The 15,242-nt window shown below is 35.8% G+C and overlaps 2 protein-coding genes across 5 annotated transcripts; one reads left to right on the top strand and one right to left on the bottom strand.

Moving 5' to 3' along the window:
- The first annotated feature begins 11 nt into the window (after positions 1-11).
- dnajc16 (DnaJ (Hsp40) homolog, subfamily C, member 16) lies at positions 12-9,275 on the top strand. Of its 4 annotated transcripts, XM_051881156.1 has the most exons (16): positions 12-150; positions 503-553; positions 1,236-1,430; positions 1,522-1,588; positions 1,669-1,999; positions 2,101-2,285; positions 2,364-2,468; positions 2,552-2,710; positions 3,054-3,184; positions 3,264-3,441; positions 4,835-5,017; positions 5,199-5,275; positions 5,465-5,545; positions 5,629-5,718; positions 6,289-6,462; positions 7,601-9,275. In XM_051881156.1, exons 3-16 carry the CDS (start codon positions 1,255-1,257, stop codon positions 8,007-8,009), a joined length of 2,346 nt encoding a protein of 781 aa, XP_051737116.1. In that variant the 5' UTR covers positions 12-150; positions 503-553; positions 1,236-1,254; the 3' UTR covers positions 8,010-9,275. The 4 variants fall into 4 exon arrangements, with proteins under 4 accessions (XP_051737116.1, XP_051737117.1, XP_051737115.1 ...); XM_051881157.1 differs by lacking the exon at positions 503-553 and having other exon boundaries at positions 6,292-6,462; XM_051881155.1 differs by lacking the exon at positions 503-553.
- On the bottom strand, positions 9,031-13,915 carry agmat (agmatine ureohydrolase (agmatinase)). Its single transcript, XM_051881160.1, has 7 exons — positions 13,439-13,915; positions 12,553-12,755; positions 12,407-12,455; positions 12,126-12,321; positions 11,271-11,450; positions 10,693-10,777; positions 9,031-10,583 (listed from the first exon to the last, which is right to left on the bottom strand). The coding sequence occupies exons 1-7, from the start codon at positions 13,744-13,746 to the stop codon at positions 10,510-10,512; spliced, it is 1,095 nt and encodes a 364-aa protein (XP_051737120.1). The 5' UTR covers positions 13,747-13,915; the 3' UTR covers positions 9,031-10,509.
- Between the last annotated feature and the right edge of the window lie 1,327 nt (positions 13,916-15,242).

Raw genomic sequence — 15,242 nt, 5'->3', positions numbered from 1 at the left:
AGAGAGAGAGAGAGAGAGAGAGAGAGAGAGAGAGAGAGAGAGGATGTGTTTGTGCCGCTGTGAATCTCTGCTAATATTAATGCGCATGTCTCATGGTTTATGAACGCGTCACTCAGATGGATGGATAACCTCCTCTCACCATTCGTAGCGGTATATTCATAATCCATTCATGTTTTCATAGTCTACTCTCGTTTTGATGTCATATTCGTGATAGAAGCATGAGCTAGGATGGCTAACAGGCTAGCTAAGGATGTTGCACATTCTTCAGATGTCGTTATAACTGCATGTCTTTATTATTGCCCTCAGAGCGCGTTTAATGTTTATTTTCTCCTGTCATTAAATGCGCTTTACATTATGTCGTGTTTTCTGTAATAGTCTAAACGAGAGTATAGCACGTCTCACTGACATCCATTAGAAACTTATTGCATGACAGCTTTCAGTATGGACATATTTGATTTTAATACGCATGTTATTTTGTTTGTGTTTATTTGGGATGTGGCAGACGAAGGCAGTTCGATCATAACACACTGAAGACCAAACATGAAATTAAAAAGTATAAGTATATAATCATAAGTAACCATGATTTTTTATTTATAGGTATATTCAGTGTTATATTAATATTATTTATATACTATTAGAGTATTTATTAATATTGTGAATTAGATAGGCCTATTTTAATTTTAGTTTACTTTAATAATTTTTTTGTAATTATTAATTTTAAGTATTTCTATTTGACTTTTTTATTTTATTTTAGTAGTTTTACTACTTCAAATTAAACTTATTTAGTTAGTTGTCAATTACGGCAACATTTTTTTAATTTAAGTTTTTCATAATATTGATATTTTATTTTATTTCAGCTTTATTTTAAAATACCAAAAATGATTGTTCTAATTTTAGTTAAGAATAACAATGGATATATTTAATTCCTTCATTTATGTACACATTTATGTATTTACCCTTCACATTTTGTTGTATTTATTATTTATTAATATATATATATATATATATATATATATATATATATATAAACATGAATAAAAATATAATGTTTAGATTATCTATTTGACTCATTTGTTGCAGTTTATTACAATTTAATTAATTATTTTTTTTGCATTTGTCTTAATTTTACATTTATTAATTTATTTTTTTCATAATTAAATACCTATTTATTATTTAATATCTCATACTTCAGTATTTCCTCTATAATAACCTCTATTATGTCATTATTGTGATAGTCTCCGGGCAGCAGAACACATGGTCATGATGAGGATGGTGGTGGTATTGCTCTCTGTGATGATGATCTACATGCTCCTGATGGATGCTGTGGTGGAAAGCGCTGCAGGGTTTGATCCATATAAGGTTCTTGGAGTCACCAGAAGCGCAAGCCAAGCAGAAATCAAGAAAGTGTACAAACGCCTGGCCAAAGAATGGTGAGAGTGCTGTTTTTTTGTAGATTGTAATACAGTCATTTCATGATGTCTAAATAAGAATGGTACACCATGGTCATCTTTCTACCATCAGGCATCCTGATAAAAACAAAAATCCTGACGCAGAAGACATGTTCATCAAGATTACAAAGTCTTATGAGGTACTGCAGCTCATGTAGACTCTAAACAGATTACATGTTGTCAGAAGTAATGCTGATGTTAACTTCATGTTACTCCATAGATCTTAACAAATGAGGAGAAGAGAGCCAGCTACGATCGATATGGACAAACAGACAACTCTCATCCGTATGGTCGCGGCCATTATGGTTTCCGCCACTTTCATGACAACTTCTACTTTGACGAGACTTTCTTCCACTTTCCCTTCAACAATAAGGGTGGTCGGGACTTTGCTGACAGCAAGTACACATTGCACTTCAACCAGTATGTCAATGAAGTTGTGCCTGACAGCTTCAAGAGGCCTTACTTGATCAAGATCACCTCAGACTGGTGCTTTAGCTGCATCCATATCGAGCCAGTCTGGAAAGAAACAGTGCAGGAACTGGAAACTCTGGGTGAGAGATTTGCGATTTTCTAGAAATGCTTACATGTCAACTAGAGTTGAAATTAGTTTTTGTTGACTTCCTCCAGGTAAGAAGTTTTTTCTCATTTCTAGGGATTGGAATCGGTGTGGTTGATGTTGGTTACGAGCGGCGTTTATCTAATCACCTGGGCGCACATCAGACTCCGTCCATTCTTGGTGTTGTCAATGGAAAAGTGGCTTTCTTTCATTATGCTGTTGTTAAGGGCCACCTTATGCAGTTCGTAGAGGATTTGCTGCCACAGAGACTAGTCGAAAAGGTTAGTGATCATCATTCACCAATTTCTGCATTTATATCTTCTTCTAGTCTCAAATGTCTCATACATGGATGTCTGTAGGTTACAGACAAGAACAGCCAAGAGTTTCTGAAGAGCTGGCATGAGCTGAACAAGCCACATGTTCTCCTGTTTGATCAAGTGCCTTCGGTTCCTCTGCTTTATAAGGTAGAGTTGGTTAGTAACCTCAAGAATTACCAATACACCTTCCAGTACCTCAATGACTGATCTTTTCCATTACTTTCCAATAGCTAACAGCGTTTGCCTATAAGGATTACATGCAGTTTGGATATGTGGATCAAGGTCTTTCTGAGACCGCTGACCTGCTCAGAAAATTCAACATAAACACTTATGCGCCAACCATGCTTGTCTTCAAAGAAGATGTGGAGAAACCTGCAGACATTATACAGGTAGACCTTTGATTGAATAAAGTCTGTTACTGGCAAAAATCAATAGTTTCAACTATCCTGGATCCTGTTCCTAGAATGTTGTAGGTCCTGGATCAACAAAATTGCTGATCCTGATACAACACTTGTATCAACCAATCAGTTTGGGGCTTCAGTAACATCTCACTTCCCTCCAATTTTAGATGTTCTTAATGGTTAATATTAGCTTTAATATGCGTGCTTGACAAGAAATATTGTTCCAGGACCAACAAACAATGCCTTGCTTGGAAAATGGTGGTATATGAGATGTTTGAGAAGATATAAATGTCTTTACCTCTGACTTTCAACTGACTATCTTCTCCCTCAGGCTAAAGGGATGAGGAAGCAGATAATAGATGAGTTCATCTCCAACAACAGGTTCCTACTGGCCCCTCGTCTGGTAAACCAGAAGCTATTTGATGAGCTTTGCCCAGTTAAACAGTTCCATCGACGCAGGAAGTAAGATGGCTGTGTAAAAAGGAGTAGTTGATCTCATGCAACATGTCTTTTCCAAAGGTCTGTGATGTCTTTTCCACAGATATTGCGTTCTACTCATCACTGGTGAGGAAGAGTCCTTCATCACAGGAAATGAAGCGTTCCTTTCACTAGCCTCTGCAAACACTAATGATGTATTACGGTTTGCTTACGTCTACGAGAGGCGACAGCAGCCTCTATGTGATGCTCTTCTAAAGAACAAAGACAGCACACCACCACAGGTAGATCTTATCTTCTCCACACAGTTTGGATTAGGCTGACCGATATGTTGTCTTTACAGATTAATCAATGTTAATTGTTGCTTTTTGCCTCAATTTTTGCCGACAGAGATTGGAACAATAAATTTAATCAAATTAATCATTATGTTGCAACTGTTTAGAAGATTGCTAAAGTTTCACTTGTTTCCGTTCAGATTGGTTTGGTTCATTTTGTATGTACTGTGACAAATTTTATTTGTTATGTGAAAGTATTGCTATTTGAAATGTTTCATTTGGACAGGATTAAGTCATCATTAACTCTTTTTTTAAAAAAGTTGCCAGTCACCACCAATGTTTTTTGAAAATCTTCACAAAAATTTCATGGCACCCAGAATATTTTGTTGTATGAATATCTGAACATGCAATATATCAAAATGCTTTTAAACAACAAAAACAACAAAAAGTTTTATTCTAGCTTCATGCATTCTTTTTTCATCAACACTTGAATTTGGTTCAATTTTATTTAAAAAAAAGCAACATTTTCAACAAAAAGCTGAGAAAATCTGGGGGGTTTTTTTTTTCATGTTTTTTGATCCGGAGATTCTGTACTCTTTCAGAAGATGCGTTATAGTGCCCCCTACCGTATAACATTCAAAACACGGAAAGCCTGAAAATTTCGTCAACGGCTGGGAAGCGTTTTGTTATAAAAGACGGAAAATTCCGTCAATGGCGGGGAAAGAGTTAAAGGATTAGTTCACTTCAGAATTAAAATTTCCTGATAATTTATTCACCCCCATGTCATCCAAGATGTTTATGTCGTTCTTTCTTCAGTCAAAAAGAAATTAAGGTATTTGAGGAAAACATTCCAGGATTTTTCTCCATATAGTAGACTTCAAAGGGGACCAATAGGGTTGAAGGTCCAAATTGCAGTTTCAGTGCAGTTTCAAAGGACTCTACATGATCCCAGACAAGGAATAAGGGTCTTATTTAGTGAAACAATCGGTCCATTTCTAAAAAAAAAAAAAAAAAAAAAGTACGTAGGCGGAAGTACAGACGCAGTGTTTACAAAGCGAATGTGCAAAGACTAAGTGAAACGGCCTTTACAAAAAAGGGTAAAACAAAGATGTCGGACGATTTTGAAGTTGGAGGAGAAAATTAGATGGAGTTTTTCACCCTACCGCGGTACTTCCGCCTACGTCATGCGTGACCTTTCCAACGTAATTACGTAATGCGTGGCGCATCGCAGAGCAGTGCAAGATGAGCATTTATGGTTAGAAACCCTGTTGTGAACCCTGTTGAAGTCCACTATATGGAGACAAATCCTGTTTTCCCATCGAAGTTATCAATATTTGCATAATCCACAATTGGTCACTGACCACTGAAGTCAGCAGCTTATACTATTGTGTGTATTGAGCAGGTGGTGATTCTTGAGAGGCGTAACGAAGCTGGTAAGATCCTGTATAAGCCAGTCTTGGGAGGATGGAATGGCAGTAAGGAAGACAAACACAAGCTCCTGGAGGAACTAGATAGACTGCAGAAGGATCCCTCCATCCTCAACTACGACGCCATTCTGCCAGAGCTCAACAATGAGTTCGCCTCGGTGAGTCTCTCAGGGTTTACTTTTTTTATGGAGCGTCTTTAATTGAGAAATTAGCACTGACCTATATGCATGTTTCAGTAGAGATCTAGATTGTGAACCATGTCCAAATAGTGTTCTGAATTTGCTGGATCAGTAAAGGGTCCTATAATAGTTTACATTTTGTACATTTATTTATTTTCAGATGTTTTTAATAAGATGGATTTACACGGCATATGACTACTTGTCTGAAATTATTGATGATCTTCTTCACAATAACTGGTAAGAGAATAAAACGCAGTTTGACCGTTCTCTAAGCCCCCTTTGGTTAAGATTGCTAACTCAGGCAAGCTTTACGAAATATCCCTTAGAGGCAGATTACAACAGTTGCTAAGGTGGAATATTTCAGTAATATTTTTAATATTTGGATATTTAATGTTCTATACAAAGTTAATTTTCTTTCTTTTGCAGGCGTGAGATGATGCCCCTTATGTCTTTGTTATTCTCTGCACTTTTTATTTTATTTGGCACTGTAGTTATTCAAGCGTTTAGGTGAGATTTATTGCTTTCATATTTCTGATGTGTCTTTAGACTGGAAATGCAGAGACATTCAACATCGCTGTTTCCATTTTCAGTGACTCGAGTGAGGAAAAACAGCCCAAAGTGAAATCAAATGAGACCGCTAAGACAGAGAATGGTTCACCAAACACCTCCAACGCTTCCAGGTTTTTTTGTATATTATCTTTGAATAAATCATTACAAATATTCCACAGAACTTAACCTATTTTAATAATGCACAACGAATAATTATCATATTGTTTATTGAATGATATTAAAGATTTTAGTATCAATATTGGTCAATTTTGCATATTTAATTATGCATGCTAATTTCACTTATTTTTACATTTAGATTATTCATATAATTAATTAATAATATGTATATGATTATAATTTATTTATATAATTATTATTGATATTTAATACCACTGTAAATTGTAATCTTTAGCAGATTTTAACATGAATATCCATTTTTCATGTCGTGATGCCTAAAATTTTTATTTTTTCTATAGTAAAAGTAGTATGCAATTTTAATATCAGCCATTACAGCAATATAGCATTTAAAACAATATATTCATTATATTTAGTCTGAATTAATAAAAAATAATAATGGTATACTAAAATAAGTATAGAATTTTAATAACGCCCATAAAACAAACATAATTATCTGCTTATAGGCCAGAATTTTTATATCAACGCTTTCCTAATCTATTTTATGTACTCATTTCATTTTCCAGCAGTCGTCCACCAAAGAAGAACTTTGTGGAGGTGACGGAGTTAACCGACATCACATACACCAGTAACCTGGTGAAGTTGAGGCCGGGTCACATCAATGTAGTTCTGGTACTCACTGATGCCACGAAGAACATCCTGCTCAGCAAGTTTGCCAAGGAAGTTTATTCATTCACTGGGTGAGCCCTCATTACATGCCGTACTTTGCAGTTACATTGTCTAAAAAAAGATGAGCACGTTTACATGCACACCATTGAAGTGGAGTGGAATTTCTAATAATTTTCTAATAATTGAACGGACCAGTCAATTATTCCGTTTATACAAAGGTTACCACACCTCAAGAAGACATTGTTCAGATGTTGTATTTGAAGACATTTGTCAGGTCCTCAAAACGCTCTTGTGTGTAGGACTAATTTCTTACGCATCTCATCCCATGCCTCCGTTGCTAATTACAAAACGTCATTTTAGAGCTAATAACAGAGGCTTGAGCCATTGATAACAGACTAATGCAGTTATTAGAGCGAGAGAGAGAGAGAGAGAGAGTGATTAAGCGTGTGAATTACCTGAGTCTGTGTCTCTCAACAGTGTTCGGCAGCACTAATGAAGTGTTTGTCTCTACTAATAGCGAAACTGTAAGTTTATCTGCTTCAAGAACAGTGCTGTTATTAACTCACCAGTGAGAAATGTCATGTAGCTTTTAAGTTGCTAAACTATTTTACTGATAAAATCATCAGAGCAGTGCTGACAACACGTTTCTGTGTGTGTGTGTGTGTGTGTGTGTGTGTGTGTGTGTGTGTGTGTGTGTGTGTGTGTGCGTGTGCGTGTGTGTCCCAGAGTATTTCAAAATGCCATCGGGAAACTTGCACAGACTCATTCTCCTCTCATATTTGAAGTTTCTACAAATGTACCACTTGTCCTTTGGCTGCACAAATGAGAACTTTTTTTTTTTTTTTTTTTTACATTTCTTGGGTCTAGAAAAAATGTAATTGTGTAGTGTAATAGTGTAATTTGTGATACATTTCCCCTCACCTACCGCAAAACACTCACTATGGCTGGATGCAAGAAAATCTGCCGTATAAGGACGCTTTCCTGTCATATATCAGACATGCGCACTTCAGTATAGCCGACAGAATGCAGGTTAAGGTGTTTACATGCTGTGCGAAATCGGGGTAATGGGAAAAAATCTACTTGTGTCGATTAGTTAATTTTTTAAGCCAATAAAGGAAAACGGCTTAACTCGTTTACATGACCACACACGTTATCAGCTTATTAAGCATAATTGGTTTAAGAACTCAATGTTTCCTCTTTTCCTCGCAGGAGTTTGACGCTACACTTCTCCTTCCTAAATGTGGATAAACACAGTGAATGGATGACTGCTGTGCTGGAGTACGCCCAGGACGCCATGCAGATCGACACGGACGAGGACGAGGTGGGCGGCCGCAAAGTAGACTACACGGGCTACGTTCTAGCCCTCAACGGCCATAAGAAATACCTGTGTCTTTTCAAGCCAGTCTACACAGGTGAAGACTTGGATAGCAAGCCGGAGGAGGAAGGAGGAGGTTCCCGGTCCAGGAAGGGCATGACCCGCTCTCGATCCACAACTCTTCAGATCCACCACAAACTGGATCGACTTGGGCTCTGGATGGAGCGACTGATGGAAGGGACTCTGCCCCGGTACTATGTCCCAGCTTGGCCCGGTCTGGACAAGATCACTGTCAATAAATAAAGCCTCATGGAAGCTAGCATGCTTTTGCTAGAACTAATAACCCAGCTGAAGCAGAAGCACCGAAGGCCTCAGCGAAACCAGACTTAATGCTGCTCAGAACGCGAGACGATTATACACAAGACTTTGCAGAAGTTACTTAAGTTTAGCTGTGTGGAGGAAAGGAAATTCTGTCATGACAACTCTCAGGGTGTTTGGCATGGTAATGGATATGACAATGTTGATATATTTGGTCTTGGCAGAATAGATATGCTACGCTGCTGCTGCAGAGCAAGTACGGGACTTGCTACTGCCAATACATACACAGAACGCTGCTGTGAGCAAGACATGCCGCTGCTGTACAATATAGCGTACATGAATTACCCATTGCAGATCTATACAGGTGGAGCTGGGGACGGTGGAGGGTTTCATGATAGCGCGCTGCAACAATGCTGACCAGTAGTTGAATGAGCATGCAAGCTCATTGGCTACTGATAGAGCAGGAACTAATCAGCTGTGCCCTATAGAGAATGATGTGATTGCAAGCAGATTGTGTTAAGGACCTATCAGCCTGCGCCATCTAGAGTTTCATGACAGAACTTTGTATTTGATTGAAGCAACTGAATCGACACCGATGCTGTTACTGACTTCTTGGAAATATTATTGGAGGTCTTTACAGTCAGTTTGGGTCTTTGCTATTTATTTCAAAGGCTATTTCAAAGGTTGAGAGCCAAAATATTGATACAGCTAGCCTAGCTTTCAAGTTTTGACATTTCAGTTCCACAAACAACATTGCAACATGCTGCTAGTTTAAAAAAGCTAACAAAGTGTAGCATACCAAACATGATCACTGTAGACTTTTTAGTCATAACTATGTTTACTCGTGACAATGCTGTGAATTTTTATGTTTTACAATTTTAAGAGACACTTTCCCTTTTAATTTAACCCCCTTGATCAAGTGTTTTGCTAACACTTTACGGTACAGTAAGGTTTTATACATTAACTTTAGTTAATGCAGTAAATGAAATGAAATAACAACGGACAATACTTTTACAGCATTTATTGGATGGATACATGGATAAAGTACATTTCTACAGCACATATACTAACATTTTTATCATTTGAAAATTGATAAAAAATATGTTAGCCTAATGCATTAACTAATTGCATTAACTAATGCTAACCTTGAAGTGTTACACATTTGTTTGTTTTTTGTTATAAAACGTTTCACTTGCAATTCCTTACCAAAAAGTAATTTTAGGCCAAATAAAAATAAAATAAAATAAAATACTTGGGCTACTTTAATTTATAATTTCTCTTTAAAAACAGTGCCATTTTAAACATTTTTGATAATTTTAACATTATTTCGTTGTAAACAATTGTGACTACAATATGGCTTTTAAAGATTTTAGTCTTTTATTTTGAAACTTTTAACACAAACTGGCATGACTTTACAGCAATACCTGTAAAATATGAACCGTGTTTCAGTCACAAGTTGTAAATAGTTACATGATTATATTAAATGTGTATGTAAAGATATCATATGGGTTTGTGTCTCTAAAAATATAAGAAAGATTTGAGATGTTCTAACCAGATGGATAGTGTAAGTAAAGCTCTTTATTGACCTTTACAAGTCAGATACAGCTATATAGTGCAGCTAACAAATGAGCAGGTGAAGCCTTAAGATTGACTAATAGTGCCAGAGTTCTGTAGAGTTTCCAGTTGCGTTCTTTAAAGATGTGCTGTGGCATGCAAAACATATTCTCAACAATATGTAGAGAAGAAATAATAATACATATTTTGTACTATGCATTTTATGTTTGCTGTGAAAGGCTGTTTGTCTCCTTTATGTTGGGATGTTTCAATTTGTTAGCAGGATTTAGTGGTTAATGTATTTTTGATTAGCATCACATATGCACAGAAAGGTGTGGGTGAGTTCAATCCACTCCTGTATGAAGTCTTCCATTACTGACGCATTCTGAGTGATGAATAATATTACTTTATTCATATGGTGTTCAATGAACATTCATTATACTTCATAATTAATAATGCGGTATTTGTGCCAATGTTCTATATTAGCATTTTATTATATATGTTTTGCGATGCGCTAGTAAATATCTTAAATTTAAGATAGTCAGCATTATATCATGCCAAATTTTCATGGCTTATTAACTCTGTATGACTAAATATATTTCATGTATGTGGTGTAAAATATTAATACTCTATCATGTTATTATATAATCAATTTTATTTATTAATACATTAAAAATGGATTGAAAACTATATCAAATAAATATGAAAAGTTTTATTTCCATAATTTTGTGAAAAAAAAAATGTTTTATTTAATTTCCCCCACAATTCATAAATATGAAGGGTTGTTATCATAAATTGTGACGGTATGACACTGTTTTGCTACTCCAAATAAAGGTTTCTGTTAGTGAAAATAATATTAATACTGATTTTGTACATAAATCATGTCACTGTGCAATTACCTGGGACATTTCATCTTAGAAAAATAAAGCAATCAATAGTATTTGACTTTCGGAAGGACACACATCATCTCAAAAAGGAGGTTGGCACCAGTCAAAGCAGTGTTTCCTATGAAAAACATTTCCAGAATTAGATCAAACAGTATGAGAAATGAAACATTATGCATTAATGAAGCCTTTCATCTTAAATGTCTTATTTACTCATTGTAATACAGTACCTGTGGTGTCATAAGGTGGAGAAACCTCAACTAAATCACAACCGACAAGATTAAGACCTCGACAACCTCGGATGATTTCCAGACCCTAAAAGCAAATTTCAAGATACATAAACCTACAGTAACCTACGGTTAATATTAAACTTTGATGTGCAAAGTCTATGAGCTGCTCAAAACTGAGCGTGAGATCCTAGCTACATCCCAATTGCACATTACCAGTACTGTCAGATTAGAGTTAGCATGTCCCAAATTATAGTACAGTATGTTGAAAAATTGTCCCTCAAAGATGCCGGGATGCACTATTGGATTTACTGGACCAATTGATACTCAAAAATGTATTCTTGCATATTTTTTGGGATAATAAAATATAAGAGTGTGCAGATCCATCCTACATACTTATTTATCACTAGCAGAGTATATACCTTTTGTGTACATTCTTTAGTCATATTTGTATGTATACTTGTAGAAGTATGATTATCAACAAGTGAACCCAAAGACCTTCTTTAGCTGGTTCAAGGGAGTTGCAGATCTCCAGGACCAGGATTGAGCATCTCTGGTCGACCTGGACAGGCGAAACATACCTGAATGGGTGTGAGACCCGCGATCTCGGGCGTTCCTGTCCCAGGAGCGAATGCAGGGTCCAGACTGTCTATGTCAAAGCTGAGATAGACAGGTCCATTTCCCATCTGTGAGCGAACCTCCTCCATGAGAGGGACAAGAGATTTGTGCCAGCACTCCACAGCCTCGACTACACGGAAACCCTGGAAAGAGCAAAAAAACAAACAAAAAAACAAAACAAAAATGAAATCAAAACACATTTAAATTAATATATAAAATATATACACGTGATAAAATATGCACAGTCCACACTAGATAACCCTCTAGATCTTTCTAGATTGAGGGGAGTTAAAAATAATGTGTGTATATTTTTAAAAATATTTTAATATAATAATAAATTAATAAGTGAAATAATGAAAATAATTAATTATACACAAAATATGCATTATATAATACAATAATAACTAATAATAAATTTAATATTTTATGAGTAAAATTATATATATATATATATATATATATATTAATATATAAAATAATAATTGTATATATAATATATCAATATAATAAATAATATAATAATAAATTCAAAATAATAAAGAAAAAAATATATATTAATATATAAAATAATTATAATTGTGTGTATATAAATATTAATATGTATCATATTAATATATTATAATAATTGTATATATAATATATCAATATAATAAATTAATACAATAATAATTTAAAAATAATTAAGTAAAATTATATATATATATATATATATATATATACACACATACATACATACATACACACATATATATATATATATATAATGTGTGTGTGTGTATGGATAAAATTATGTGTATATGCATATAAAAGCCTGATACCTGTGCTCGGCTCCACTCATAATTATCTGGAGTATAACCCGACCCTCTAAGCCCGATCTGGACGACCCTCTTGCAGTCCAGGAGCCCCTCATCCACACAGCGCCTGAAAGGGGTCCCGTGGCCAATCTTCTCACCCAGAATCATGTCACTAGTGTCTGCATGGGCATCCACGTGTATTAGGCCCACTGGACCATGTCTGAACAGCAGAAATAGCAGTCTTTCAGACTAAATGTACGTTAGTATTGCAAACTTGGAGGAAGGCCTGTTGAGCGTGCACCAACCTCTCAGCAACTGCTTGAAGAATCGGGTATGCAATTGTATGATCACCTCCTGGAAATCCAAGACAAGTTGAAAAGGAGAAGTAACATATTTAGAGGAGATTCAAAACTGATCTGTGTATTCCTGCATATTGAAACTGTTCTCTCACCCAGTGTTAGTGGGATGCAGCCCGTGGCCACAATTTCACGGTAAGCCTCACGTATTTTTTTGCATGTGTCCTTCAGGTCAAAAAGGTTGACGTTGATGTCACCGATATCTGCCACTCTTATTGATTCGTACGGGGCCGCTCTTGTCCAGCCACTGTATGCCCTTATCATAGCAGATTCTGCCCTGATGTGCCTCGGACCAAACCTGTACAGAGTAAAAGAGGCTCAACGATTCATTTTTTTCTCACTATAATGGATATAAGGTTTATAAAAATGGAAAATAATTAACATTTCCAAAACATCACAAATGATTTATTATGTTTAATGGCATTCTATGGTGGAAAGGATATTTTAAACATTTTTGGAATAAAATAACTCAATTTCCTAGCTAGCATTTTATGGATCAAATACTTTTAAATTATATTTTTTTACACGTTCTGCATTTTACAGCTTGATTGAAAATTACATAAATATTTGTAATTATTATCTAAATATATTTGATCAATAATTTTACAGGATTATATATTATATATATTTTTATTATTAAATGCTGTTCTTTTTAACTTCATACCAATGAATCTAAAAAAAAGTATCAAGTTCTAGCACATTATCATATATGATTTCTGAAGGATCACGTGGCTTTGCATCACAGAAATAAATTATTATTTAAAGTATATTAAAATAGAGAATCATTATTTTAAATTGTAATAATATTTCAATATATTTCTTTGTTTTTGCAGGCTTGATGAGCATAAGAGACTTCTTTCAAAAACATTAATAATATTAATGTTTCCAAACTTTTGACCGGTGTGTGATAATATACAATTACACAACATGGATTTTGGCGACACTCATGACTGTGGATCATATATTAATGTACAGTATTACCTTGCACCGGGTCGGTTGGATGTTCCGGTGTCGATAGGAACACCGACAAACGCCGCGTCCAGTCCGTCCGCTGTTTTCTGAAACGGCAGTTTGAACATAGTCGCGATTCCGCTTACTCTCGCCACAAACTCCGCGCTCGGTGGGACATTGAAACCTTTCCCGGACATTCGCCGTGTACAAGACACACTGGTCTGATTCCCGTCAACGGTTCCCCATTGCACGACTCTCTGAGAAGCACACGTTTTAAAAACTTGAGATCCACCGAAGACTACTCGAGTTTTATTAGCAATTTTAATGGAAGAAAACATGTTTAGCGTCGCATGAAACGAACTCCTGCAGAAATTGGCGAAAAATCCAATGCAACAACTCAGCTGTGCAAACAATTGAGGTTAGTAGTCCGTTTTTAATGCAAAGTTGTATCTGCCAGTATTAGCTCAGGGGATTCGGAATGAACTTTAGCCCCTGTGTTGATACGGGGCTGGGCTCTGTGTGTTGTCGCAATTATATACTACCATACTACTCCTACTAAGAATGCAGTATGTAGTAGCCTATGCTTACTTTAGTCCTAGGAGGACTGGAGCAATGTTCCCATGCTTCTTGGGCAATGCATTTGCAGTGCTGGGTAGTAACTGATTACATGTAATCCAAAAATTCAGTACTTGTAATTAGATTACATTACATTTTAAAATACTCATAATCAGACTACAGCTGCTTCTTTATTGATTACATGATTACGTATTATTTACACAATGGCAGTAAACCATAATTTATTGATTCTCCCTAATTCTTTTTCATGTTTTAAATTTTCCTTTCTAAAAAAGCATATCGCTTATTTATAAAACAGTTAGTTCCTGTCCTTGATTCTGATTGGTCAATAGCTGTGTTTTATTCACGATAAAACACGGCTATGACCGCTTCACCCAACGCACCCTTAGCAACCACTCTTAGAAACGTAAATTGTATGTTCTCAATTGATATTGTTCATTGAAGCATACTGTATTATGTAGAAGAGTATTGTGAGAAAGAGATCGATTGGACGAGTTTATTACCTGCATTCAGATTTAGCATTTTTCTTCAGGTCAGTCCTATGTTCATAATAAAAATCTGTTTAAATGTCCGATGTATTATCTTGTCCTTTTAACATTTAAGGGGTTTTCCCGTGACTGACAGCGCTAGTCAAAGCATTTGTCAGATGTGTCTTGCTCCGTGTTCACAACAATTCAGTCTTTTCTATGTAAAACTCTTCGCTACTGACTGACACACTCATAAAGACAGTCTTTGCCGCCATCTAATGGCGTGAAAATGTAACTTCTGTTGCTGTTCACGGTCAGGGTCTATTTTTTCCGGCGGAAGGAATGCTTTAGTGAAAGTTTACTTCATGAAAGTTGCATTGATACATATTTTTGGCTTTAATATTTGTATTGTGTGGTAACCAATTTATAAAAGCAATAAGGTACTCGAGGCTAGTGCTGTATCGTGAATAAGTCATGGCTGAAGGCCGTTGTTAGGCACGACGCGAAGCGGAGCACAGCCTCTCGTACCTTATTGCTTGCATACGTTTAGAAAGTCTTCTAGTTTTGTGGAATTGCACACACAGACACACCACTAGTCATGAGGCTATAAATACATGGAAAATGGAGAGGCCAGAAAGCATTTGACCACTGGATTTACAGAAACCATTTCACTTTTAAGGAGTGTTTTCTTAGCATTGCAACATTGCATATCGAATCAACTCCTGACGAACACATTAATTATTATTTGAATTATCACTCAGCAGGTCATTAACCATGCTTTGCTGTCTTTG

The sequence above is a fragment of the Ctenopharyngodon idella genome, chromosome 22 (assembly GCF_019924925.1).
Source record: "Ctenopharyngodon idella isolate HZGC_01 chromosome 22, HZGC01, whole genome shotgun sequence".
Taxonomy (NCBI): Eukaryota; Metazoa; Chordata; class Actinopteri; order Cypriniformes; family Xenocyprididae; genus Ctenopharyngodon; species Ctenopharyngodon idella.
Note: the sequence above shows the minus strand (reverse complement) of the source record. Positions and strands in the feature narration are given on the sequence as shown.

Excerpts from the sequence above, each read along its gene's own strand:
- agmat (XM_051881160.1), bottom strand. The coding sequence starts at position 13,746 with ATGTTTTCTTCCATTAAAATTGCTAATAAAACTCGAGTAGTCTTCGGT. Across the intron at positions 12,756-13,438 it reads TCCAACCGACCCGGTGCAAG|GTTTGGTCCGAGGCACATCA; the intron begins GTAATACTGTAC and ends TACTCTGTACAG. Across the intron at positions 12,456-12,552 it reads CTGCATCCCACTAACACTGG|GAGGTGATCATACAATTGCA; the intron begins GTGAGAGAACAG and ends TTGGATTTCCAG.
- dnajc16 (XM_051881155.1), top strand. The coding sequence starts at position 1,255 with ATGGTCATGATGAGGATGGTGGTGGTATTGCTCTCTGTGATGATGATC. Across the intron at positions 1,589-1,668 it reads AGATTACAAAGTCTTATGAG|ATCTTAACAAATGAGGAGAA; the intron begins GTACTGCAGCTC and ends GTTACTCCATAG. Across the intron at positions 3,442-4,834 it reads AAGACAGCACACCACCACAG|GTGGTGATTCTTGAGAGGCG; the intron begins GTAGATCTTATC and ends TGTATTGAGCAG.